This window comes from Podarcis vaucheri (assembly GCF_965113315.1).
Source record: "Podarcis vaucheri genome assembly, chromosome: 2".
Taxonomy (NCBI): Eukaryota; Metazoa; Chordata; class Lepidosauria; order Squamata; family Lacertidae; genus Podarcis; species Podarcis vaucheri.
This window is the reverse complement of record NC_138760.1, coordinates 35,158,890-35,186,826: the sequence shown is the minus strand read 5'-3', so window position 1 is coordinate 35,186,826 and position 27,937 is coordinate 35,158,890. Positions and strand designations below refer to the sequence as shown.

At 43.6% G+C, this 27,937-nt stretch overlaps 1 protein-coding gene across 1 annotated transcript; it reads right to left on the bottom strand.

Annotated features, from left to right (window-relative positions):
• Nucleotides 1-1,630: 1,630 nt before the first annotated feature.
• LOC309526948 (autocrine proliferation repressor protein A-like) lies at nucleotides 1,631-16,898 on the bottom strand. Its single transcript, XM_082213345.1, has 13 exons — nucleotides 16,374-16,898; nucleotides 14,748-14,922; nucleotides 13,134-13,182; nucleotides 12,195-12,317; nucleotides 10,899-10,997; nucleotides 10,670-10,759; nucleotides 9,184-9,313; nucleotides 8,535-8,655; nucleotides 6,996-7,131; nucleotides 5,244-5,332; nucleotides 4,893-4,971; nucleotides 3,647-3,712; nucleotides 1,631-2,396 (listed from the first exon to the last, which is right to left on the bottom strand). The coding sequence occupies exons 1-13, from the start codon at nucleotides 16,612-16,614 to the stop codon at nucleotides 2,277-2,279; spliced, it is 1,518 nt and encodes a 505-aa protein (XP_082069471.1). The 5' UTR covers nucleotides 16,615-16,898; the 3' UTR covers nucleotides 1,631-2,276.
• Between the last annotated feature and the right edge of the window lie 11,039 nt (nucleotides 16,899-27,937).

The window sequence follows — 27,937 nt, the reverse complement described above, 5'->3', positions numbered from 1 at the left end:
GCAGCAAAGAGTTTCAGGGATCTACTTCCATAGCAATTCTACTTCCAGCAAATGTATAAAACATAAGTTCTATCAGACTACAGCCAACACAACATCAACAAGGCTGCTTTGAAGAATATGAAAGGACCCTTAATCTAGTATTTGTAGGCCAATCTGGCAGGGCTGGGTCATCGATTCAAAGTAAAGTCAGCTTTTTATTCAAGAAAATAGCATACAAGCAGAGAGCATGCAAGCTCGGTTGCCAAGATAGGCTCTTGACCCCTCCTGCTTTTCGCTAACCCTCCTCCTCTGCCGGATGTCTCTCAAGCAGGTGTAAACTCCAGCAGGAAGGAGCCCATTGTGCTTTCTGAGCTTTTCGTTCAGCTACATGCAAAGTCCTTCATGACCTTGATGTCAAAGTGGCAGGGGAGCTTAATATAGTGGGGCTGGGCAGCTCCTGTGAAGCTGTTTCAGCTTCTGTTCCCTCCTCCTCCTCTCCTTCAGATCTGGGTCCTGAAGTGTTTCCCTCTGCCCCCTGTCCTGCCCTTGAAGGGCTTGCTGACTTTGGCTCTTCTCTTGCACTCAAGCCTGTTGCTTCCCCTCCACCCAACCAGTTTTCCGAGTCCCACTACTCTTATCCTGGCTCTGAGCCTTCCTCCTCCGCTGCCTTCCCAGGGGGTTCCTTGGATGGTGGCTCCCAGCACTCCTCTTCAGCCAGCCAGTTCCTGACACAATTCAACTCTTTTACAGATTTATTCTATATTATATTATGCATATATTGGGGGGTGTAAGATGAGCATCTAATGTGTTTAATAATGTGTACAATCACTAGGCATCGTGGAGAATGTGCACATAAACTGACTATGCACATTCCTGGTCAATATACGGAATCTCCAACAGGCCTTTGGGCATGTACATCTCAACTGACATCTCTAGTCAGTATGCATAGCCTCCAAAAACATAACCTTGTTTCTAAGTCTAGTGCAATTTGCACCCTTGGTCTGCTGTTTAATATTACCTGGGCCACAACCTGATGTGGAAAGAAAGGATGTGGTTCCAGATCAAGATTAACCTGTTTTCTGTAGTCTGTCTTCCTATCCCCAATTCTCAGCCAGTCAGCTGAGCAGCACAGAAGTGACTGTAGGGAAAGGAGACCTAAACATTTCCTTCCCAAATCCTGATGAAAACCCCCACCCCCTCAGCAATCAACCTTAGGAAAAAATCTAGATGTCAGTCAACACTGGGATTGGAGGGGAAGGAAAAGTTAACCAGCTGAGGAAGGAGAAAGAGGTCTGGGACAGAAAGGGTGTTAATTCTGGTCCAACCCATTGCTTGGGCAATCAGTGGGAGAGCGCATGTTGTGGGATGGTGACCTGGATGGCAAACGTTTCGTATGCTTAATCCTGATTGTTTGGGCTAGCAATTACTTATGCACAAGAAAAGCAAATTTGCTTTTGCCAATGTAACTTTCACCCATTTGGGAATCTCATATTGAACAAGGGCAATTACATGAATTTCTCCCTTGTAATAGACATATACCTTCACAACACAAGGACGTGTCACCCAATGCATAAATGCCGGAAACAAGGTATATTGGGTAATGCAGAAAAATATGAAGACAGGATTAGGCAATGAAAACCCCTGCAAGTGGTACAATGGCATATTTGTTTTATTATTACACCCCATTTTGCAGAGAGGGACCTAAAGGTAACAGGTAATAGCTAGCCAAGGAAGCAACTCAGTTGGTCTGTGCCTTGTGCAGAATTTGAACTCAATCACTTTACATGATAGTTGTAATTAAATACTTAGATTAGAGAATATTTAATCCAATTATGAGGTTAAACTGTCTTAAAAGTATGATAAGGAATTGTACTGTCTGCATAAAATGATCAAAAACTAGCAAAGTGTTTCATTGAAGACTTATAAAACACAGCTATATTCTTTATTATGATCCAAGGCACTGGGAATCAAAAAGGCACACTTTCCTGTGTCATATTTACTTGTTCTATATAACCAGACCCTTCCTCTCATGTCTGATATTCTTCATACATCCACCCTACACATTCCCCATTTCCCACTGCCACAGCACCTGCTCCTTGGTTAGGTCTCCTGATCCTGAGTGACACCCCTGCACCTATTTCATTTTAGTTTAAGTGGGACCTGTGTGCTTTCTTTGCATGAGGTTTCTTCTCTGTCCACCCGCTTCTCCGCATGGTTTTCCAAATGCCTCTTATGTCTTCCCTCATGCCTCTTATGTCTTCCCTCAGCAACAAGAGCCACATTTTCTCTGCAGGGTTTCACACCAGCTTCCCATAGCATCCTTCTCCCTTGCAGTCTGCACATGGAAAAGTGTCTGGGATGATTTGAACCTCTGAGGTGAAAACATGCTTATCGTTCTCAGGTCCTTTGAAAGTTACCTGGAAAAGAAATTGGAGTTCTGCTCAATATGTTCCTTTGCAGAGAGCTGAATGGAGCAGGATTAGGAGTTTGTAGCACAGAGATATCAAAGAAGTGATGAATGCATCTTACTGCAGATTTTAGAAGCAGTGTCGAATCGCAGAATACTTCATGCCTATTTATACAGTTGCACAACAGTCTTGGAGAACTTAGTTTCAATTAATATATGTATATTAAATGGAATGTACATAAAATAGTTAATGTAAGTAAAACCCAACATTGTGCACATTCAGCAGCCTTCATGGAAAATGTGCAGCCCATGTTTCTATGAAGAAGAAATTGTGCACATTTCTCGGTCAATATGCATATTCTGTAATAAAGCTTGGGAAACCTGCCTGTAGTGTCTGAATTCTGTACTTTGTTAGCCATTATGCTTCCCAACAGGCTTTGGGGAATTTGCATGTCATACTTGAATGTTGTACATTCTCTGGCCAATATGCATATTCTCCCATCTGTATGTCTACTCTCCAAAAACATGCATGTTTTCTATCTCTTGTTCTGTGTGTAATCTGTGTGTAATTCCCAACTGTTCTATCGGCTGTCTAATGTTATATGGCGCACAAAAAACCCTCCCACTGATCAGCAGAGCAGCAGGAAGAGAGCAAGAGAGTCCAGATAAAGATTATTTGTTTCTGCTTGCCATTTCACTTTTCACCATTCTCACTTGTTTCCCAGTCAGCTGAGCAGCAGGGGGAGGTTGCAGGGAAAGGAACGTTTTAAACCTCCCCTCCCGCTTCCAGTATTCCAATGGAAATTGCCTCCCCCTACACTGCTATTGAGACGCGGGTGGCACTGTGGGTTAAACCACAGAGCCTAGGACTTGTCGATCAGAAGGTCGGCGGTTTGAATCCCTGAGACGGGGTGAGCTCCCATTGCTCTGTCCCTGCTCCTGCCAACCTAGCAGTTCGAAAGCACGTCCAAGTGCAAGTAGATAAATAGGTACCGCTCTGGCGGGAAGGTAAATGGTGTTTCTGTGCACTGCTCTGGTTTGCCAGAAGCAGCTTAGTCATGCTGGCCACATGACCCGGAAGCTGTACGCCGGCTCCCTTGGCCAATAAAGCGAGATGAGCACTGCAACCCCAGAGTCGGCCACGACTGGACCTAATGGTCAGGGGTACCTTTACCTTTACCTTTACCTTTACACTGCTATTAAGCTAAGGAAAAAGCTGTGCAAGAATGAGTCAAATACTTAACTAGAGATTATATTTACCTCAATAAAGAAACCCTTCCATCCCAATAATGGCTTTGACAATTCTGCTTTATAAACACCTGTTCCCTGCAAAGAGATAAGACAGAAGAAGGAGCTGAGAAGCGAAAGTGTCATATTAAGAAATTATAGAATGTTCATTAGTGTGAATTTGAAGAAGAATGAGCTGAGGTTCCTGGTTTGTGTCTTCCAAGGATAGGGAAGAGGGAACAGAGGTGGAGGATGGCCACAGATAACATAGCCCTTATTTCCAGGTGACCTTAAACCCCCCTATGTGTTATGTATTGAAGTTCTCACCCTGGCCACCAGGGGTATTGTGTATATAGATGTCACTCAGGTCCACGTCAGTTAATTTAGGCGGAAAACCCTGGGCTGTTGTTGTTACAATGTTGACAGCCGGCTGCCTGTAAAAGCAGGCTGGCTGAGCTGTTTAGTTCAGTTCCAGCTTACTATAAAGAACCACTTGAAGAAATCTCTGTGTCGACTGCTATGTCCACCCACAACTTAATACTATGTATTTCCAATGGATGTGACCCCAACCTGCTTTGTTACATAGAGCAGGTTCTCCTGCATTAGATAAATCAGCTCTTTCTAGCTAGCCCTTGGGATTATCTCCAAAAAAAGCCACACCCCTCACCAGCTGAGCATTCCTCCCCACTTGAAATGTTTTCCCCTGACTGGAATGTGTCCTTGAATTCTGATAATGCTTCTTGCTTGCTTCGATGGAGGATAGAGAAAGATGTGCGAGTGTGAAGAAACTAGGCTACTGCACAATGGTAGAATTCACATTGATTGCTCTGTTGACTTTTGCCTCTGACCCTGGCCTTCGCAAAGTTGTGCAGAAGAGAATGTGGCTTTCGGTCAGAAAGAGGTTCCTCACCCCTACTATGCGTGTAGAGACATACTCCCCACCACATTAGGGAGCCCTACTCCCTAGCATGGGTGATTTTACAACTGCAACATAAAGACAATGTTCTTCTGCTAGGTGCAGGGAAATGTTTTGCGTAATTCAGACAGTGAAGGAATCCCATTATATTTATTGGTTTGATTGATTTCTTACAGATTCATTCAATTAATGTTCTACCCTTCCTCCTATTCTGCAAATATTGAACAAATTCAATATCAGCAACAGAAGTCCAGCTTTAAAGGAAGACATTTCTTTCCCAAGAACGGCTTTTGTGTTTGTGTCTTTAGGATGCTTGACATCCTCAGCTTTGTGAAGAAACTAAGGAAATTCTAATCTTCTTACCACTTTATCAACCTTGCAAGGTTTCCAAAACGTAAGACTCAAAAAAGGGAAGGAACACCTTAATACTCTGAAGTCACACCTGAGAATGAGAAGGGAAAGAAGAGATTTAGCATGAGCACAGAATAAATTGATTTGTGGAGAAAACTACCACCAATATATTATTTCTAAATTCACTGATACTGTTTTAAATGTACAGCACAGTTGGGACCTAGTAGTTTGCTGAGATGCTCACTGATAGAAAATTGGTAAGCTTTAAGAAAGAAAAAACTTCAGGGTTTTTTGTGTATATTGACTTTGAATATTGTTCTATGTGTTAATGAATTATATAAAATATTTTGGAAAGAATGTTACCTTTTGGTGAGCCATGTGCAAGCAAAAAAACATTTAGTTTCTGAAGGCTCCCGATCGGTGTAGAGATAGATAATACCTGTGGCATTTGTCTAGAAAGAGAGAGAATAGGATAGAAAAATCAAATCTCCCTCCAGCTTTGAGCCATTCCCATTACCCTCTCCAGCAGCCACTGCTTTAACTGGCTGTGTCATGCAACACCCTATGTAAGGTCAACCCATTGAGAACCTTGAATTTTTGCTTATATTTTCATGCTAATGGCATATTCACATGACATTTTTAGGTATACGGTGAATTTTTCTTTTTAGCACACAACTAAAAATGTAATGTCAGAATGAGACACGTGTGTATATGCAGGTATACTCATCAGGGTCAGGAATAGCTGCAGCTACATGTGAAGTGTTTACTCCTTGCAAACTAAGAAAAAACATAATTGGACACATCACACAAAAGCACCAATGCTTATCTGTACTATTCTCACCTGGCCTTTAAAAAAAATGTACTATATTTTAAAAAGAAATATAATATGGTGGGGGAGGCAGTGGAAGACAGGAGTGCCTGGCGTGCTCTGGTCCATGGGGTCACGAAGAGTCGGACACGACTAAACGACTAAACAACAACAGCATAATATGGTGGTGGGGAAGATTGTAATTAAGTGACCTGCTCAGCCTGCTGTCCAGGTGTTAAGTGTCAGCTGGTGATTCAAGGCCCCGGACTCTCTTTTCTTGGGGTTCTTCTTTATCTTTAAATTGCACTTGAACCAGGCAGATCTTCAAATAGAGAACTCCAGCAAACAGCATTTTCTAGTCATGGAGATGTAGGACTGCCGTCTCTAAAGTAGGGCACAGGGACCCCCTAGTAATCGTGAGCCATTCTCTCTGTCTCCCCTTTCTCCCCATCTTTCTTGTGGAGAGATCTGTGATAAGATTTCTCATATTATTTTTTGAAGATAGATGTAGCCTGGAAGGGGGCAATTTATAAAAATTCATTGGTGCTAGTGGATGTCAGACCAACATTTTCCCTTCACACCATTTCCAATATTAAAAAACAAAAAGAGATCCCATCACAGTTCTCTCTTTGGCCATCATCCAGGCTGTGTTGTAAGGATAAATATTGAAAGATCTACACACACACCCCTCAGCTTTCCTGAAGGAAGATGAAAACCACAATAAATAATATATTGATACTACTGAAGCAAACTGGTCTAGCAGTCATTTGCTCTGGGAATCTGAGTACACAACCAACTTTCTGAGCCTGTTCTGGATCACTTCAGGACACTTTCTCTGTGACTTAGGAGGCCAAGAAGAAATGCGGCAATATTCTGATGTTTATCAGTACACTCAAGCCTAGCCAAGCGTGCCCTCAGAAAATTCTATAATCATAGAATTGTAGATTTTGAAGGGACCATGAGGGTCATCCAGTCCAACCCACTGCAATGCAGATAACCTTTGCCCTCTGCAGGGATTGAATCCAAAACCCTGAGATTAAGAGTCTCATGCTCTACCAACTGAGCTATCCCAGCTATTGTTTCCATCATTTACTGGTAAACGATAACATTAACCAAGGCCGGTTTGTATATCATCATAACAACTTTCCTGCCTTCAACATTTCTGATAATTTCTTAGGAATCTTGAATTCGACCCACATCCATTAGGGACAACATACAACCATGGCTTGGAGTAAATTAGAAAACAAGCTTCATTGACTGAATTATTTCTGTCATTCAGCATGCAAAGCAAAATCAGTTTTCCTCACCTCCACCCTTTTCCAAGAAATTTGAGGCATGCTCAAATTCTGCATGGTGCTGAGATAAAAGGCTCTGCACGTCTCTAGGACAGATGGTTTACTCCATGGGAGTAATGTCACAGCGTGATTAGTGTTCGGGAGGAATCTGCAGTGCAACAGAGAGGTTTTTGCAAAAAAATAGCTTCCTTGCAATAGACTAAGCTAAAGGAATGACATGTTTCTTCGAATCACAGAAATTTGACTTTCTAGAGTTTTTGCTCCTCCGAAAGAATGCACACATATAGAGAAATATACAAGGAAAAAACACTGTATCATCATGCAAAGCCTATGTGAATTGTGCGGCAAAGATCAGCAGCTTTGTTCACTGGTATTATTGTTCAGAATACACAGGTGGCCTCACACAGCTGAAGGATCTGCTGTGAGTTCTCAGCTCATATTACAGTATTGTCTCTCATCTGAGGCTCAAGCCATCTGGTTGCTTCCTTTAACCAGAGGGATGATTGTGTGTCCAGCCCAGAGTCCCCCACCAGACACACCTGACTGTAAAATGGGGGTAAATGAATGGGCAAGAAAATTGTCTGGGATGAAAATGGCCACAACTTTATTGATTTCAGATATAGGAAGCCTTGCCATAGGCACTGGACATGTATCCCTCTCAGTGCCACCCCCGGGGGGGGGGGGGGCTGAGGCATGACAGGGTCAATTCAGGAGTGGGTCCAACACAAAACACAGGTTTACACAGATGGCGCCAAACGCCGAGGGAAGCCTCTAGTCCTATACAACAGGCACTTTGGACAGAGACTTCCCTCCAGACCCCTCTAACAGGGTACTCTGTTATCGCCACTGCAGGGAGCAGTCACCGCTTCACCACACCCCAATTGGATGAAAGACTATAGGATTCCACCCAAGGCCTAAACCGGCAAAGTTATGACTAGTGCTATGGGGAAGGTGAAACCTGCAGTGCAGGGAAAATTCCTTCCAGGCCCGAAAATGGTGACCATCCACAGACCACAGCAAAGCCCTCCTAGCCAGTGGCGTAGCGTGGGTTGTCAGCACCCGGGGCAAGGCAAGTAATTTGTGCCCCCTAACCCGTGGATTTGCGCCCCCTAACCCGTGGATTTGTTCCCCCTAACCCTAACCCCCAGATGTTGCGCCCGGTGCGGCCGGCCCCCCCTGCACCCCCACGCTACGCCACTGCTCCTAGCTGGAAAAGAAATGGTTAATGCAGAAAGCAACTATAAAGGGAGGGAATGGGTAGGTGTGAAAGGAGCGCAGGGTCAGCCAGGCTAGCTTTTTGGTGGGCGCACCTGAGTGAAGCCTGCCTCATCCAGGTGCGCCTGCCTAGGCCATGCCTCCCAGGCCGCCACTGATTGGCTCAAATTGAATCGGGGTTTGGCAGGAACCCCATGAGTCTGTTCAATGGCCGAGGGGGACAAGATGGTGCATTGTGTCCGGTCATCGAGGGAGGCACCGCATTGGGCCGCAACCACCACTCACTGAGGAGAGACGGTAAGCAGCCATTCTTGTCTCATAAATAAGGAAACTCACCGGATGTATTTATTGCCGGCTAGCTGATCAAAGAAATAGTAAGTGTCATCAGGTAGGTTGACTTCATCTCCTGTTGCACCAATTGAGCACCAGGTCTTATTTTGGTATCGCTCATTATATGCTGAGGATGGAAAAATTAAATGATATTGTAATGGGAAACACATGCAGTTCTCAAGTTGCTACCACTTAATTTCATCATCAAAGGATGGTAAGATTGGATAAGAGCAATGGAAAACAAGAGACACCCATGATTCCACAGCTTGCTGCCATGGCCTCAGATGCGGAAGGGCCTAGTTTCAGAGTTTTCAAAAAGGGAAGTAGAAAAGGGGAGAGGACTTGGTTTAATTGATTCATTCCTCATCCCTCTACATGACAACATACTTTTCAGTGTTCTTCCTCCCCAAGTATTTCATTGCTTTCTCTTATTTGTACAAGAAACAGCAATCACGATTCAACAACCCCCTAATCCTCACTCCACAGAAGCACCAAGTGGCCCTTTAATTAAATGGATGTCATGTTCTTCAATGTTTCTTACATGCATTATAGTGCCACCAAAATTCCCCAGGGCTGCCCTTTCCCACTTATTCAACCCTTTCTTCTGCTACCATCTCATTCACCAGAGAAATATGAGATGGTAAGAACTGCTCACCAAATGGATCAATGTGTGAATTTAATTTCTGGAACCGTGTAGTGTCCAACTGCCGAGTTATATTCAGGTGATAGTAATCATTCCGTGTACATGACCAGCCACAGTATGCTCGGTATTGATGATGCCAGTTCTGTACCAAAGTAGACAGAAGTGAATTCTATGTGCACATCAAATAAGAACATTCTATTCTACATCAGTAGACTGTCCCTATTTTCTGAGGAATGTTAGAGGGTAATATATGGCACTGTCATATATTAAGAGCCCGAAGTTCTGCAGGATGGAGGACCGTCAAATGCTACAACGGTAAGATTTATTCAAATCTTTAGCAGGGCTAAGCTCAGAGGCGTATATAGGGTCATTTGCACCCTTGGCTAGGAGCTGTATTGGTGGCCCCCGCACCACATAAATATGAAAAGCAGGTGAGGTTGCCTGCGCCCTGGCGGGGGTCAGTTTTGCCGACCCCTATGTACACTTTTGGCTAAGCTGCTAAACAAAAAACAAGACATGGCAATAAGCTATCCCCTTCATACTGTCAGTGCCTTTGTATAATGGCTTTTTTGGTTATTTACTTGTGTTGTGTTGACAAATACTTCCTGCCATTCCCTTGGTGGGCCAGAATATATGTCTTATTCAGAAGCTTTACTGTACGTATGCTATTTTAAAGTACAAATTTGTACCTAATCACCTATTGTTCATCCTGCTCACTTCTGTCTACACTGTGTGTCTGCCATATTTTTTGCTTAACCTTAATATTTTTGGATTACATACGTACATACATGCATTATTTTATTTGTATGCATTCAAAATACAATTTCTATTACTCCATGAAATCATCCAGTTCACCTTGCATAATTGCCAGGATTTGGGGAAGAGAAATATGCTTGCAAAGCTTTGTCCCTTCCCAGCCCCATAACCCAATAGCTGAGTTAATGAACCAACATTTGGGCTCAGGATATTTGAAAGACTCTGCTCCCCCATGAGTCTGCCCTCCTTACAATCATTGGAGGGATTCCTCACTGTCCCTTGCCTTCAAAAGCATGGCTGATTAGGACACAGGACAAGGTCTTTGCAGTAGTGGTGCTGAGGCTGTGGAGTGCCCTTCCTCAGAAGTTTCACTGGCTCTCACACTTGTAGCCTTCCTGCAAATGGTCAATGTATTCTTATTTATCCTGAGTACTGTACTATGAATGAACTGTGACAAAGACCAGGAGTGCCAGCTCAGGGGGCAGAGCTGTTTTGGGCCTCCTCAATGTTAAGAGGATCCATCAACCACTGAAAGCCAAGCCATTGCATTACATTGTGCACATGACATCACAAGTGTGTGTTGCATGTGCAACATCACACACACGCACAATATCGGGCCCCCTCAACCTTTGGTGCAAGCTGGCACCTCTGAAACAGACTCATACACAGCCATATACACAGCTAGTGCACCATCCTATGAACAGCCTTCTCTTTGATTGCTGTAAAGAAAGTGGATACTCACCTGAATGAAATTCAACTGATCATAGACAATTGGAAGAAATGACACAACTCTCTTCTTCAAAGCTGCTGCGACCCAGGTGGTCCAGCCGCGCTGCAATAAAGTGACAAAACATAAAGATGGAGAGGTATGCAGTTCCTACTTGAGAGACTGAACATGGCATATACAGTACAGATGAAATGGGGATGAGCATGCATAGGGTTAATATTGGGGTACAGGAAAGCCAACCTACCTTGGAAACACCAGTCAATGTGAACTTTTTGATTTTCACCTTTCCACCGGATTCTTTCAGCATTAAATCTGTTACAGTGTCCATGCCACGCACAGCTGCCTGCACACAAGAGAAGAGGATTATAGTCTCTGGAGTTCAAAGAAGATGCTTGGATTGGGTTCAATTATATCCCTCTAATAAAGGTAAAGGGACCCCTGACCGTTAGGTCCAGTCGTGACCGACTCTGGGGTTGTGGCACTCATCTCGCTTTATTGGCCGAGGAAGCCGGCATACAGCTTCCGGGTCATGTGGCCAGCATGACTAAGCCACTTCTGGAGAACCAGAGCAGCTCACGGAAATGCTGTTTACCTTCCCGCTGGAGCGGTACCTATTTATCTACTTGCACTTCATGCTTTTGAACTGCTAGGTTGGCAGGAGCAGGGACCAAGCAACGGGAGCTCACCCCGTTGCGGGGATTTGAACTGCCAACCTTCTGATCGGCAAGCCCTAGGCTCTGTGGTTTAACCCACAGCGCCACCAATGTCCCTATCCTTCTATTAGTATGACAGAGTTAAAGTGCCCTCAAAAGGTGTCAGGTCTTCATGCCTTTAATGTTTATTATTATTATGTACTAAATTGGTTAGTTGCTTTATCTTGCCCAGGACAACCCTGATCAACTTACAAACCAACCAACAGACAATAAACCCCACATAGTTACCTTAAAGGCAAGAGGAAAGAGAAATAAATTAAGAACATCCCACCGACTTCTAAAAAGTCCCAAATAGTTAAAGGTCAAAGGCTTGGTTATAGAGGAAAGCTTTTGCCTGGCACCTAAATATATGTAGTGAAAGCCCCAGGGTAGTCTAACTGAGGAGCGAATTCCACAAGCAGGGAGCCACTACACTAAAGACCCGTTCTCGTTCACATGGAGGGGACACATAAAGAATGGCCTCAGATGATGAACGCAGAGTCTGGGGCGGTTTATATAGGGCATAAATGTGGTGGCAGCAGTGCATCTGTAGCAGAGGAGGCAGGGTGCACCTGCAGAGGAGAAGGTGCAGCCACATAGGAGGAGGCAACAAGTCATGTACTCTTTGAATCCAGATCTGTCGCCTGAGGCCGCCACCTCACCTTGCCTCCTTCTAGGTTCTGTGATTTGCAAGCAGATTAAAAAAAAATTAAAACATGAGGCATATGTGCTTTGCAAATGTTACAGCAGCTCTGCCAGCATTCAGGGGATTCTGGAAACAATAAAAAAGCATTTCCCAGAATGATGGCAGCATGTGCTTGCCAGCCAATACAGAAAGCCAGAGTCACCTTGACCATTGGAAACTGAATCAGCACGTGTGGCGGCTCACTCTCGTCGTTCATGAACTTCCACCACGAACAAGCAACTGCAGCATTTTCAGAGCTCCTCTTACATCTTTTCATAGGGATTTTCTAGAAGAAAAATAGATGGATGAGGTTTGTTTTGTCTCTTTTTTAATTTTTATTTATGAATTTATAAAGCTACAAAATACAGAACTGAAGGATAAGAAAAGAGAAAGGGGAAAATAGATCCATTACATCAATGAATAATTCTATTCCATTGACTTCCCGTCCATCTGCGGAGTCCTCCCTGGGAGGCTCTTGGGAGGCAGGTTCCCACCACTCTTCTTCATCCAGCCAGTCCAAGCCCTTCCTGGGAGGCTCTTAGGCAGGTGGCTCCCAGCTCACTTCCTCATCCAATCAGGCTCTGACATCCACGGGCCAGGATTCTTCAGCTCCGAGTGATAAGGAGTAATAAGGACAGTTGCCCCATGTACAACCCACTGGGAATGCAGTAGGAGTCCATGGCTCCAGTAAGTATCTGGAGAGCAGGGTCCTGCTGCTCTCACCTTCACCTTCTCTGAGGAGGTGAGCACCACATGACCTGGCTCCCACATTTTAATTCTAGTATTTTGAACCACTCCTATGAAAGAGATGGTTAATTCTTCACAGATTATGTAATGTGATTTGCTTATGAAGAAAGGTTATTGGACACAGTGCAGATTTCTGCTGGATTTTGCTCTGAGAAAGTAAACACTTCCCTCATTAGAGTGAAATTGGGGGAAGAGAATCTGTAGTGGAGGTTTCCAGTGGGAAAATATGACAGCCAAGAACTCCCCCCCCCTCTGTTTCCCCAGTTCCACTCACCCAATTGACTCCTAACTCCTACATGAGTGTGAAAGTGAGTGTGGGGAGTTCCCAGCATGGCAAAGATCCTAGAAGACTTACCTTGTAGGTGATTGGGTAGTTGGGAATCTGCCCCAAAAGCGCTGCACAGCTTCAGAGACAAAACAAGTATTAGCCATCAGCAGCAAATGTCCTCTGCAATCTACAGGCAATGATGCCAAAGAGACCACAGTCAACAGCTCTGGGCAGCTTTGGAGCAATAATAAGATCAATCATAAAATCAAGACGAAGAGAGAATTCAAGCAATATAACATTTTATACATATTTATTGGGAGGCTGGAAGGAAGACGAACTAAGATGTGACTCTGGAGCATAGAGAAACTGTCTTGAAGACAGTGAGTTGCATTAGATTGTCATCAGGCCATTTTTGTTTCTGGCTGCTTTATTAGTTAGAACTTAGGATTTTCTCCTCCAATAGGTTGCAAACATACAACACCTCTGGTATATGTGAGATAAGCAGTCTCATATAACCAACATGCTCAAGTCTAATTAATGCATGAAGGGGTTAAAACCATAGAGCAAGCTGTCCTTCCAGGCTTAGCTATGGCAACTTCCCCTCACCTTGGAAGGAACTCAGAAATCAAGCTTTGTTCTCCTCCAGTCTTCCTGAGCTCAGTGTGTGAAGAGGTGTAAGCTGGTTGCCCCAGCTAAGAATACATGGTTCTCAGCAGCCACCCTTGGGCTCCTATACCAATAATTTAGGAACTTTCACCACTATATAAGTAAGCAAAGTTTTACTGCCTGTGCAACTTTTCTGAAACACATGAACTCCACCCAATCCCCATGCTGATGTTATTCCTTATATGGTAAGCTTAGATAAAGGCTTGGGGAGAATATTTTGGAACAAGTCTTGGCCTGCCAGGGGGTCCAAGTTGGCTTGTGAGGCCATTTCCCCTATAGGGAATGCACTGCTGAAGCAGACCCCTGAAGTCAGCAGGATTGAAGACTGTTCATCCAATGGTCAGGATAAGGTTGGTGCCAGTGGCGTAGCGTGGGTTGTCAGCACCCGGGGCAAGGCAAGTAATTTGCGCCCCCTAACCCGTGGATTTGCGCACCCTAACCCGTGGATTTGCGCCCCCTAACCCTACCCCCCAGATGTTATGGCCGGCCCCCCCTGCACCCCCCACGCTACGCCACTGGTTGGTGCTATTTCACAGGGAACACTCTGGCAAAGCAGATCTTCCTGCCCCCACCCCCACTCTTGGATGGGACCACACGGCTAGACATTTAATTTACCTTTCACTACATGCTTGTTGTTTTATGTCTAGATTGCCAGGGCAGTGGTTTAGAATGAAATTGTTTAGGTGAGACTTCCTGGCTGTGTGTCTCTTTTGATATCCAGTCAGTGATAAATCTTTCATAAAAAAACTTAGCAGCCCGTAATTATTTGAGCTGCCTCATACAAATCTTGCCTTACTTCAGACAAGCCCCAAATCCTTCCAGGTATTCTACTTCAGCTCGAGGATTGTCCAAATATGATGTGCAACCCTAATTCCAACCCTCATTCCCCAACAGGAAAAGTATTTTCTGCGGGGCCTCACTCCATCAAGTATGTCTACCTCACAGTTCTTTGCAGGGCTGCTAATCCCCTTAGTAGTTTTAACAGAGCAGAGCTGGTGCCATATTCATTGCTCAGAGATCCCACCAATTACTTACGACCCAGTGGATTTAGCTAGATTGATGATATCACCAACCCTAAAATCTATGATAGTATTATATGCATCATTTCTTCCATTCCCAATGATCAGCAAACATGAGTCCTTCAGTTTTTGTTCCTTTGACACAGCAATGAACAGCTCATGCCACCAAATTGGCCTATCCACTTCAGACTCTGAAAAGAGATACACAGAATTTATTCATCAGGGCATTTGTCTTCCATTCTCCCTTCGAAATACATCCCCCCCCCCAGGAGTCATAATGAATATTTATCTAGTAGTAGAAAAGTAACAAAGTAGAAAGACACGAAAGCTTATACCAGGAACAAACTTAGTTGGTCTCTAAGGCACTGCAGGGCAATTATTTATTTTAAATATATATATATTTCTTCTGTGTCAGACCAACACAGCTACCTACCTGAGGGTAAGAAGGTAAAGGTAAAGGGACCCCTGACCATTAGGTCCACTCGTGGCCGATTCTGGGGTTGCGGTGCTCATCTCGCTTTATTGGCCGAGGGAGCTGGCGTACAGCTTCCGGGTCATGTGGCCAGCATGACTAAGCCTCTTCTGGCGAACCAGAGCAGTGCACGGAAACGCCGTTTACCTTCCCACCGGAGTGGTACCTATTTATCTACTTGCACTCTGACGTGCTTTTGAACTGCTAGGTTGGCAGGAGCTGGGACCCAGCAATGGAAACTCACCCCATCGCGGGGATTCAAACTGCTGAACTTCTGATCAGCAAGTCATAGGTTCTGTGGTTTAACCCACAGCACCACCCACGTCCCTTAAGGGTAAGAAAGAGTTGGCATTTAGGAAGTGAAAGAAAGGGCACTGGACTCTCCTTGACACAGATCAAATCACTTAGGGTAGTGATGGAGAACTTGTAGCTCTCCAGATGCTGTTGAACTCCAGCTCCCACAAGCCCAAACCAGCCAACGGTCAGGGTTGAGGAGAATTCAGCAACATCTGCTGGGCCATAGATTCCCCAACCCTGAATTAAGCCAACATCTTCCCATTCCAGGTGCTGCTAACTTCTGTCAGCACCAGGAGTGGGGGAGAAATTTAATTCTGGTGGCATTTAAAGGCAAATCTTTCAAATTCTTTTCCTCTGAAACATTAAGAGAACCAAAAGACAGGCATCCTTTGAAATTTGCACACATCCAAATGTTACAGTGCAATTATCCAATCAACCATTGTTTACAAAAAAATGTATTTATTGGGGTAGGGCTGCCATACGTCCAGATTTTTCTAGACATTATTGGAATTTCAAAGGCAGAATTGATATCTGGGCATCTACCATATAAATCCCTGTATAAGACAACCCCCAATTTTTTCACCACTATATAACCCCCAATTTTAGGAGGACATCATCTTGTACACGGAAAAATATGGTACTTTGCATTTCTTGCTTTGGGATTGTTTCAGGTTGGGAAGTGGCAGTGGCCTTTCTCCCTTTCATAGTCAGCCACAGGAGACCTGACTAGTACCTACTGCTCTTCATGTTTCCTTACACCCACCCAGCAGCCACTTCTCCAGGTTAGGCTCCCTGCTCTCTCTCTCTCTTCCTCCTCAAAGGAAAAGGGCACTGAGGAAATGCCTTCCTCTATATTTCAAAGATGTCGCTCACCATTCAGCCACTTCAGGGACGTCATGTTGAGGGTGTAGAGGGTGACACCAGGCCTGTCTTCCTTCTTCATGACAGTGTAGTTGTAGTGAGGGTCATCCTGCTTTATGTAGTCATCCAGGGCCGTCTGCGCCCATCCAGAGGGCAGGCAGGCTGCCAGGAGAAGAAAGAGTGCAGCATACATGGTCAAGCAGGTATAGTTGCCTTGAAAGAGGTACCTGCCTTTTGTCCAGCTGGCAGCCATTGTCCCGCTTCAGATCACAGCTGCTCCCAGCAGAAAAGCTCCACAAGGTTTGGTGGTCTCTCCCAAAGCTTTTATCTAGAGCTGTTCTCTCTATGAATGCCACAACGAGTTTTTCCAGTGCTTATACAAGTTGCGTAGCAGGGAGAGGCCAGGATGGCATTTATGCAGATTGATTCCAGTTTTGCAGAGGAGGAAATGTGCAAGTTATTCTACATTGGTTTCCAGTCACAACACACCTTCCCACTCATCATTTCAAGGGTAAACCCAAGCCGGGGCCAGTGTGTGCTCTGCAGTGGCGTAGCGTGAGTTGTCAGCACCCGGGGCAATGCAAGTAATTTGTGCCCCCTAACCCGGGGCAAGGCAAGTAATTTGCGCCCCCCCTAACCCCTTACCTGCGAGTTGCCCCTGGCGCTGCCGCCCAAACGACGCCTCTTGCCCGGAGGAGGAGGGGGGCAGAGAGGCGAGGAAAATGCAACGGCCCAGCAGCTGCAGCAGCCCCGGCGGAGGCGGGGCTGTGAGGAGGGGCTGCCTGGCGCGTCCTCCGCGGCGAGCGCTGAGAGCCGCTGCCTGCCGGGCGCCTTCAGCCCGAACGCGCGCACAGCTCGTCGGTTCCGCGAGACATGCGGCTCCGCTGCAGCCTGCGCCCGAGGCTCTTCGGCGACTCCGGAGGCAGCGAGCGCGCCCCCCCCAGATGTTGCGCCCGGTGCGGCCGGCACCCCTGGCACCCCCCACGCTACGCCACTGGTGCTCTGTTCCTCTTGCACCATGGGGTCATCCCCACCTAAACAATTTTGGGGAAAGTGGGTTGCAAAATTGTAGCACGCTATCTCCAGATTACATGAGTCAAACCTGGCTTTTAAGACGGAGAGGGAAATGTTTTGCAATACTACTTGGAAGCAAGTACTTCCCACCCCCTGAAGTTGTGGTACTCCAGTCTCCTTTTACTTTGCCTGTTCAGCATTCTTCAAGACCTGTATCATATGGGGGGAAGGGAATCCCCATTAACTACTATGGCCGTAAAAACATAAGGAGAGTCCTGCTGAATGAGACCAAAGATCTATCAAGTCCAGCATCCTGCCCTGTGACTAGAAGCCATTGACACCCTTATCCTCCATGACTTTACAAATTCCCTTTGAAATATATAAATTAAAAATACACAAATTAAAGTATATAAATTATGGGTGGCTCCACACCACCCATAATTTATATACACCTTTCATGTTCCCTAGCTTTTGTACCTTTTTCAGCTCTGCAATGTCGTGTTTGAAGTGTGGTCAGTGACCAACAGGTACAGTGTTCCTCTAGATTTGTACAGGATTATGATCAATTTCAGATTTGATCCCTTCCCTAACAATTCCTAGAATGGAAATCATTTTTTTCCACAGCTGCAGCATATTTTCTCAACATTTTCATTGAGTTGTCCACCACAGAATTGCAGACTTGTAGAGCTGCATGGGACTACAAGGATAATTTAGTCCACCCCCAGCAATGCAGGAAACATTCACCCAACGTGGGGCTTGAGTCTCATGCTCTACCCACTGAACATCAAGATCCCTTTCCTGATCACTCAGTGCCAGTCCCAACAGTGTTTATGTTAAGGGAAATTTGAGCATAACACCTGGACATTGTAATAATTTTTTTATTAGTTTTCAATTACAGTCCAATAATAGCCTCATTATAACAATACCGATTTATAATTCAGTTATTAATAATACCAAATACCAAATTATATAATTTAGATGAAGTGGCCTCCCACACGCTAGATTTTATGGTTTGATTATTTTCTTTATTTCTGCATTCCAAAATCTTATTAATTTCAATTACATTCCAGTCATAATAATAATCTCTTATATAACAACTGCAGTATTAATAACTTCTATTCATGTTGACACATTAAATTATTTATAAAACTACAAGTGAGGAACTCAGACTATATTCTTGTTCTACCTGTGTGTGGCAATTGTTCTGTCCATGGAGTTTCTTCCTGCCCTTGTAAGATGTTATGTCTTTCTTTCCCGTGGTTGTTGCTGTTATCCATCATGCCTTGGGCAGAGCTGATATCCCATTGTTGTTCCAGAAATTTCTTCATTGCTCCATCCCATGCTTTGTTGTTTGCAACTTTAACAATGGTTGCAAAAGTCACTCTGTCCCAGTAAATAACCTGTTGTCACCATTTCCCATCTCAGCCTGGGAAGAACCATCTGTCGAACTGCAGATGACTCAATAAAGAACCTTATCAGTTCCTTGGCAGTTCACAGACTCCTTTCATCCTTCCTTCCAACTGGAGGTATATCATCATCATCATCATCAAACCTTTTATTGGCATCACATAGAAACATCCAAAACAAATCAATACAGAATTACCACTTCCCCAGTGGCACAAAACATTTGCTAAAAGAAAGGAGGCAGAGCCCTGGAGGTATATGAGCAATTATACTTCCAATTAAATTAAATTCAAAGTCCTCTTAGCGCTATTCAGTTCACTTTGTAAATAATAAAGGATGAGGAAGAGTCAGGTATAGTTCATATAAGAAAACTAAAAGATAAGCTAAACACTATTAGGTTCATATACACACACACTCCCCTCCCTGCCCTGAACTCAGAATATTTCACTCATTAAAATACACATACATATCCATCACACAGGAGGACCCTGATCCAATAGAAATACTTACAACAGAGATATATTTAAACTTATTAGTTATTAAGTAATTAAGTTAAACCCATGACCCTTTCTTCTAACAAGTGATGTTAAAGGCCAACAATTGCACAATTATAACAAAATGCAACCCCTTCTATGTCATTGGGCTTATTCAGTAATGTAAACTAGGTCAACTGCCTCCAGAATCAAATAGTGGCTTGGAAGACACACATCCTGGTTTTTCACCTCGACATGTTGGAGTGTATGCATGTATTGTTTTGCAACGCAGTATCAAGGCAGACTTGAGAAAAATATTGTCCTTCATCCCTTTCTGGGGGCTCTAAGTAGAAGCTGAAGGAGAGGGGAGAAGTAGCACCAGGAGACAACTCAGTTGCAGCGGGGGGGGGGCGGGGGGGGCGGAATAGAAAGGGCATAGAAAGGGCTGGAGCTCCCCATCCCCCATGCAACAGTCTTTGCCCAAATAAAACATCCATCTACAATCTTATACACACCTGTGGAGAGTTACTGCTCCTAATTATAGTAGGACTTCTTAAGAAACATGCACAGGGTACCTCCTCTGATTATGAGGAACGATAGGCTTCAGGCAAGGAAGGTGTCGGAACCACAACAGATAGGTAAATCTATCAATAGCCAAAGGGCAATTTCTGCTGGCAATTATAAAAGAGGTGTGGGTTGCCTAGAAACCAGTTGATGTTTTCCACAGGTGAAGGAGTTGGAAGGAAAATTAGGTCTGAAGGAGGTTCATCTCAGGACTTGTGGTGGAATAGGTCTCCCTTCTCTCAACTAGGCCTGTAAATAAGTTTCTCTTCAAGTTATGTACCATTCCTGTTCAGTTTGCCCAGTAAAGTATGGTTAGTTTCTTTTCTCTTCAGACTCCCTCCATGTTACTCAAGCTAACTCTGCTAACAGCTCATGGGCCCAGAAGCACTGTTATTGTAAACAGTGACAGACTCAGAGAGAAAAAGAAAGTACAATGGTACCTCAGGTTAAGAACTTAATTCATTCTGGAGGTCTGTTCTTAACCTGAAACTTTTCTTAACTTGAAGCACCACTTTAGCTAATGGAGCCTCCCGCTGCTGCTGCTGCACCGCCGGAGCACGATTTCTGTTCTCATCCTGAAGCAAAGTTCTTAACCCGAGGTACTATTTCTGGGTTAGCGGAGTCTGTAACCTGAAGCGTCTGTAACCTGGAGCGTATGTAACCCGAGGTACCACTGTAGGCCCAAAGCAGAGGAGGCTTCTGGATGTTAATATGGCAAGCAGCTCAGATCTTAAACGGGGGATTGGCAAAGCTGAACAATGGGAGTTCAAGCAACACGTTTAAGGATGACCTGTGGGAAGTGGCGAATGCAGACAGGCCTGCCGATAACCTTGAAAATGGGGACAAAAAGGAATAGTTGAGCGAAGGCGGTGATCACCCTGGTTGTGGAAAATGACCGGCTGATTCACATCAAAGGAAGATACATCTAGAGTATGTGGGATGCCTTAAAGAGACTGCATGAGCGTGCAAATTTAAACAGTAAGCTGTACCTGCTGTGCAGAAGGGAATTGTCCAGGGGTATGGGGGTCACTGGCCCCTTGCTTTTTCAGGAACTCTGTTGTAACATCCTAGAAACCTGACACTGGGTGCTTCATCACCTAACTGCCCCCTTTCTGGGCACTGCCTATCCCCTTGGTGGGTCCCTTTGCTGCCTTTTTTCCACCGCCTGACTAGCTTTTTTTGTGTGCAATGCAGAGGCTTCTGCTGTTGTTGCAGCAGTTGCCCACCACAAGCTGTTACTCTCAGGCAGCAGCAGGGCTGGAGCGCATTGTCTGCTATCCACGCTTGTCGAAGTGCACCTGCTGCAGACGGGCCACAAGTGCTTCTGCTGCAGGCAGGACTGTGTGTAAACCACGTGTGCCCTCAGGAAGGAGTGCCAATGTGTCGTGCCCACCCAGGTGACATGGTGCAGGAAACAGGGGCACCAGCACTTGCCTGTTGCTATTTGCCAAAGCAGAGAGTTGGCTCTGAGCCTGATGGTGGGCAGCGGAAGTGTAGGAGCCTGTGACGCTTACTGCCTGGCATTCCAATGCAGGCAAAGATGAATGATGGCAGAGGGAAGGGCACCCAGTGATGTCACAAATGTAGCAGTTTAGAGAGGAGATGGCTTAAGAGAGGGAAGGTGGCAGCGTCCTCTCCAGACACATACACACAACAAAGTCCAGGTTTGATTTGGACCGGAGCTTTGCAAAGTGTTAGGCTTTGGATCTCTTTTCAGTTCAGCCATCAAAAATGACATTTGTGATAATGGCGGTGATGTTTCTGAGTATGCCAGGACACATTGCTCCCTGAGCATGTATGGAGTGATGATAGCAAACCCCAGGCATGTCTTTTTCTTATTACATGTTGTGAACATGTCAAAATCCACTTTTGTCATAACCAGACACTGGAGAGACCTGTCAGGAGTAAGCATGGACCAATGGTACCAAATAGTATGGGAAACAGCCCTACTAGAAAAATTAACTAATAAACTGAAACTGACACGGGGACAAACAGAAGAAGACGCCTTCACCCCAGTATGTCTCCCCTTTATCACATACACAGCCCAACAGGACAATGACAATAATCCGCCAACAGCATACAAATCAATATGGCTAACCTGATCCAAAACACCCACCCACCTCACTCACACACGAAAACAAAGATCACCACAGCCAACCACAAGCAAACAATCACACCCTAGGCCAACCCCAACCTCTCTCACCACCAAAGGAACACAAGTGAACAACACAAGCAACGCTGACACCAAACTCTACATACATTAAGCATAATAGAAACACCGCTACCAGACCCCACCCCCATCCATCTCCCCTCCCTCCACCCCCTTTCTTTTTTTTCTTTCTTTTTTTTCTCCCCCTAATGCCTCAACAAATGAAACGGATTTGTAAAAATGTTACATGGGGGGGGGGGAATATGAGGCATTACACTTACACTGTAAACAAGAAAACCCTTAATAAAATATTTTAATATTTTTTTTTAAATCCACTTTTGTATTTTATGTGAGTGCACTTCTAGATCATCCTGAAGCACAGATATGAGACAGAGCATTTGTTGATGTTGGCATTGCAGACATGAGCAGAGGAAACACTCGCACAATAGTAACTTAGAATATTACTTGAGAGAGAGCTAGTAATCATTTGTTTGGGATATCTGTTACTGTCCTGATAGATCTGTGTGGTGGGGACCCACTGACTGCAAGGCTATTTCAATAGGAGAGATGTCTGCAACTACTCCTGAGAATAATCTACTGTGTCCAGGATCTACTGGACACTGTTTTTGAATCAGGTTCATTTCAATGGTGTTTGCATTGGAATAATGTTTGAAATCATGAGCAGGGTATCTTGTATGCGAATAAAGGTAAAGGTAAAGGTACCCCTGCCCGAACGGGCCAGTCTTGACAGACTGTGGGGTTTTGTGATGTATGCGAATTGTATGCGAATAGTGACATATAAATTTAAATCATAGCATTAGCAATTCTTAGCACTTTTCCTGTCTCAAGCACGGAATAACAGGTTTCAGTAAGACTCCCAAAAATATGTTTTAAGACTGCATCCTTTCACTGCAATTCATAGTATGGTACAGCTAAGAAATCGAATTCTTAGGGTGTGTAGTTAGTTGGGCTATTAGCCTACCATAACGAAAGGAACAATGCCTATCTGTGTTGTAAATACTGTCATTCAGTTGAACCTATTAGTTTTATTTAGGCTAAATAAATTGGATTTATGGACTTTCCTTCATACATTCAGTTGTGGTGACTAAAGGTAGAAATCACCTTGCAGAAGCCCATTAAAATGAAATAGGAGCACCACTGCCCTCTTTTGTTGCTCTTAATCATTGCAATGGCATTTATGCAGGTGAGCTTCCCAGTGCATTTGTGCTAAACAGAATTCCAGGCAAAGAGACTGAAAGCTCATTTTTACTGCATATTCTTAAAAGATGGTGTGGCTGTGAGAGGGCAGGGCTGTGACTATCATAAAAGGACCCTGCACTTCTGAATTTGGCACTAAGCTACTGTCGCTACTCAAACTGCACAGGATGAGACTCCAAAGGGGCAGCAGATGCGGGAGCATGTGAATTTCATGCTGGAATTTGTGGAGCAGCTGAGAAGAACAGGGGAAGAACTGAAAGACAATAATTCAGCAGCCCTATTGCTGCACAGTCTTGCTGAATCATACAGGGCCCTGGGTTGTGCTGCACAAAGGAAGGAAATTGGTGTAATGACCCCTGAATCTATCTGTGACCTGGATACGGAGTCAGAGCCTGCAGGGTGAGCAGATGCTGCACTGGGTCAACTTCAGGGATCAGAGTTGACTGCTGAAGATAGGAAGGCGACCAAGGCTGTTGGACAGGAACCCCAGAGAAACCTCTCACACAGTTATTCAGCCGTAGTGCCATCTCTTTTCCAGATCACCATTCAGGTACCTGGGTTCAACAACACATAAGTATTTATCAGAAATTCCCACAATCCCAGCCACATTTCCATATGCAGGCTGCAAGGGTACATTGCTATGGAAAGCTGGTGCAACACTCAGCAGGGGTGCTGTGGCCCCAGCTCATGCTGCTGGAATCCTCCCCAAGTTGCTATCCAGAGAATGGCAAAGGCAGTTTATTGTGCTAATCATTCTGATGGCTACCTATACTGTTGGATAACCAAAATGATTTCTCCTCTCGAATGAAAAAGCAATTTAAACTGCAAGTATTGTGGCGACTGTACATTAGAAAACACAAAGAACATGGGAGTCTCACCTAAGGCATTTCATGTTCACTTTTGGGCATTGCTCGAAAGCCTTGTCTTTGATAGCTCAAAGGAAATGTCTGTTAGGGCACACTTCCAAGAAACAAAGGGTGGCAACAGCATTATTTGCTTAGGGAGGGCACAAATATTCTGCTGAACAACAGAACAACAGAATCCTGATCAAGAAGATAAAATTAAGAAAAGTTCCAGGAAACAAGAAACAAAGGCATGCTATGCCTAATAAGCTACTAAATGAACCTACCCTGTTTCAGTCATCATGTTAGATTAAATACAAAAAATGGAAATGTAATTCATTTATAGCAACATTTAACAGGGTGTGCTTACGTTACGGTACATGAAGTTTTTTTTTTTTTTATAATAATTTTTATTACATTTTTTACAAAAATAACAAAGAGATCAAAAAGTAAGAAAAAAAAAAAAAGACCAGAAAAAAAGGAAAAAGAAAAACACGACCATTTCAATAACTCATTTCAAATTTCCATTGGACTTCCCCCATCCCTCGCAGAATGCATTTCTTAACAATAAATTTATCAGCAAATTATATCCTTATTTCGTATATTTCTTTCTATTTTCAATTACAGTTTAAATTTAAATCTCTTGATCAATATATACTCTGAGCAATATACCATAATATCGTTTTTACCCATTTAAACCTTGATTCTTTCATAAATCTTGTCAAATTTCATAAATAATTAAGTTTTGTTACTGGAGCTAGATTCCCAATCACACGACATCTTATGTTTCATATAACTTATAATACTTTTGCAAATAGTCTTTAAATTTTTTCCAGTCCTCCTCCATTGCTTCTTCTCCCAAGTCTCGAATCCTTGCAGTCATCTCGGCTAATTCCATGTAGTTCATCAGTTGCGTGTGCCAGTCCTCCAGTGTGGGCAAATCTTGGATCTTCCAATGCTTAGCGATAAGAATTCTTGCTGCTGTTGTAGCGTACATAAAAAAAGTTCTATCCTTTTTAGACACCTTCTGGCCGACAATGCCCAGAAGGAAGGCCTCTGGTTTCTTGGGAAAAGTGTACTTAAACACCTTTTTTAACTCATTATAGATCATTTCCCAGAAGGCCTTCAGTCTTGGGCAGGTCCACCAGAGGTGAAAGAATGTTCCCTCAGCTTCCTTGCATTTCCAACATTTGTTATCGGACAAATGGTAAATCTTAGCTAGCTTAACCGGGGTCATGTACCACCTGTATACCATTTTCATAATGTTTTCTTTCAAAGCATTACATGCAGTAAACTTCATACCGGTGGTCCATAACCTTTCCCAGTCATCAGACATAATATTATAACCAATGTCCTGAGCCCATTTTATCATTGCTGGTTTAACTGTCTCATCTTGAGTGTTCCATTTAAGCAGCAAGTTATACATTCTCGATAATAACTTGGTCTTTGGTTCAAGCAACTCTGTCTCAAGTTTCGATTTTTCCACCTGGAAACCTGTTTTTTTGTCTAGCTTAAAAACCTCATTAATTTGGGCATAATGCAGCCAATTTTGCACCTTATCCTTTAGTTTTTCAAAGCTCTGCAATCTCCAGTTACCTTCAATATTTTCTATTATTTCCCAATATTTCGGCCAATAAGCCTCCATATTGGTTGTTTTCCGAGCTTTGGCCTCTATTGGTGAGATCCACCTCGGAGTTTTGCTTTCCAATAAGTCTTTGTATTTTTTCCAGACCATATATATTGCTTTTCTGACAATATGGTTTTTAAACATTCCATATGATTTACCCTTGTCATACCACAAGTACGCATGCCAACCTAACGAATTGTTGAAGCCTTCCAGATCTAGGACATCAGTGTTTTCTAATAGAATCCAATCTTTCATCCAGCAGAAGGCTGCCGCTTCATAGTATAGCCTTAAGTCCGGCAGGGCAAACCCCCCTCTCTCTTTTGCATCAGTTAATATCTTAAACTTTATTCGGGGCTTTTTGCCCTGCCAGACAAACCTAGAAATGTCCTTCTGCCACTTTCCAAAGCATTCCACTCTGTCCACAATCTGCAAGGCTTGAAACAAAAACAACATCTTTGGCAAAACGTTCATCTTTATAGCTGCAATTCGGCCTAACAAGGATAATTTCAGTCTTGACCAAATTTCTAAATCTTTTTTAACTTCTAACCAACATTTCTCATAATTATCTTTAAATAGATTCAAATTCTTGGAAGACAGATTGACCCCCAGGTATTTCACTTTCTTAACAATATTTAGTTCTGTCTCTTTCTGAAACCCTTCTGTTTCCATGGCCGTCAAGTTTTTCCCTAAGACTTTAGTTTTTTGCTTGTTCAACTTAAAACCCGCCACCCGACCAAATTTCTGGATCAGTTCTAAAACTCTTTTTGTACTGGGTTCTGGCTCCTGTAGTGTTAAAACCAGGTCATCTGCAAATGCTTTCAGTTTATATTGTTTCGCTCCGACCCGTATTCCTTGTACCTGCCGATCCTCCCTTATCATGTTCAGCAAAACCTCCAGGACTGAAATAAACAATAAGGGGGATAGGGGGCATCCCTGTCGTGTTCCTTTTTCAATATGAAGTTCTTCTGTCACCACATTGTTCACTATCAACTTAGCTTTTTGTTCTGAATAGATTGCTTCTATTCCATTCTCAAACCCCCTTCCCACTCCCATCCCTTCCAAATTTTTCTTCATAAATTTCCAGGAAATGTTATCAAAGGCCTTCTCCGCATCAATAAAGATCAATACTGCTTTGATGTTAATATTTGTTTGTAAAAGTTCCAAGATATCAATAATGTTCCTGGTATTGTCAAACAAATGTCTGCCTGGGAGAAAGCCGGCCTGGTCTTTATGGATTATCTCATTTAATACTTTTTTTAATCTGTTGGCCAGAATATCCGCAAATATTTTATAATCCACATTTAGGAGTGAGATGGGACGGTAGTTCTTAAGTTGAGTCTTTTCAGTTTCCACTTTAGGTATCAATGTGATGAATGCTTCTTTCCACGTATCTGGTGCCTTCCCTCCCCCCATAATCTGGTTACAAACCTCCTCTAGTGGTTGTATCAAATAGTCTTTTAACGTCCTATAATACTTGGAGGTGAGTCCATCAGGTCCTGGAGATTTGCCCAGCTGCATATTCTGAATGGCATCCTCGATTTCTTGTTGTGTTATTTTACAATTCAAGGTTGATCTCTTCTCTTGAGATATTTCTGGAAGACCATTTTCTTTCAAAAATTGTTCTATCTCGGTTACATCCTCGGGTCCTTGTGTATACAGCTTTTTAAAATATTTCTGGAAACACTTTCTAATTTCTCCCGGTTTCTGAATGTTCTTTCCTTCAACTTCTAGATTGGTAACATAGTTTAATTTTTGTCTCTTTTTCAACTGCCAAGCTAGCAGTTTCCCACATTTATTCGCCGATTCAAATGATCTTTGTTTCATTTGTTTAATTCTCCATTCCACTTCTTGGTTAATCAGTTGCGCATATTGTGACTGGTGGAATTTAATTTCTCTTAAAGTCTCTTTGGATTTTGGGTTTAATCTTAATTTTTTCTCGCCGTCTCTTATCTTCTCCAATATCTTGTCCTTTTTACCATTCCAGAGTTTTTTCTTAATCGTATTCTGTTGTATCAGAAACCCTCTCATAACAGCTTTGCTCGCGTCCCAGATTGTTCTTTTTTCCACCGAGGTGTTCAAGTTGATTTCAAAATAGTCCTTTAAAGCTTTTTGGGCCTTCTTTACAATCTCTTGATCTCTTAGCAGGTTGTCATTCATTTTCCATCTGAAGGAGTCGGCAGTAGTAAATCTCATTTCCATTTTCAGAGCGTTATGGTCGGAGCAAGTCTTTGGGCAGATTTCTATTTTTGTGGTCTTAGGTGCCAGCCCTCTAGTTGTCCAAATTT

Excerpts from the sequence above, each read along its gene's own strand:
- LOC309526948 (XM_082213345.1), bottom strand. The coding sequence starts at position 16,614 with ATGGCTGCCAGCTGGACAAAAGGCAGGTACCTCTTTCAAGGCAACTAT. Across the intron at positions 13,183-14,747 it reads CTAGCTAAATCCACTGGGTC|CTGTGCAGCGCTTTTGGGGC; the intron begins GTAAGTAATTGG and ends TTGTCTCTGAAG. Across the intron at positions 10,998-12,194 it reads TTCAGTTTCCAATGGTCAAG|GCAGCTGTGCGTGGCATGGA; the intron begins GTGACTCTGGCT and ends TCTTGTGTGCAG.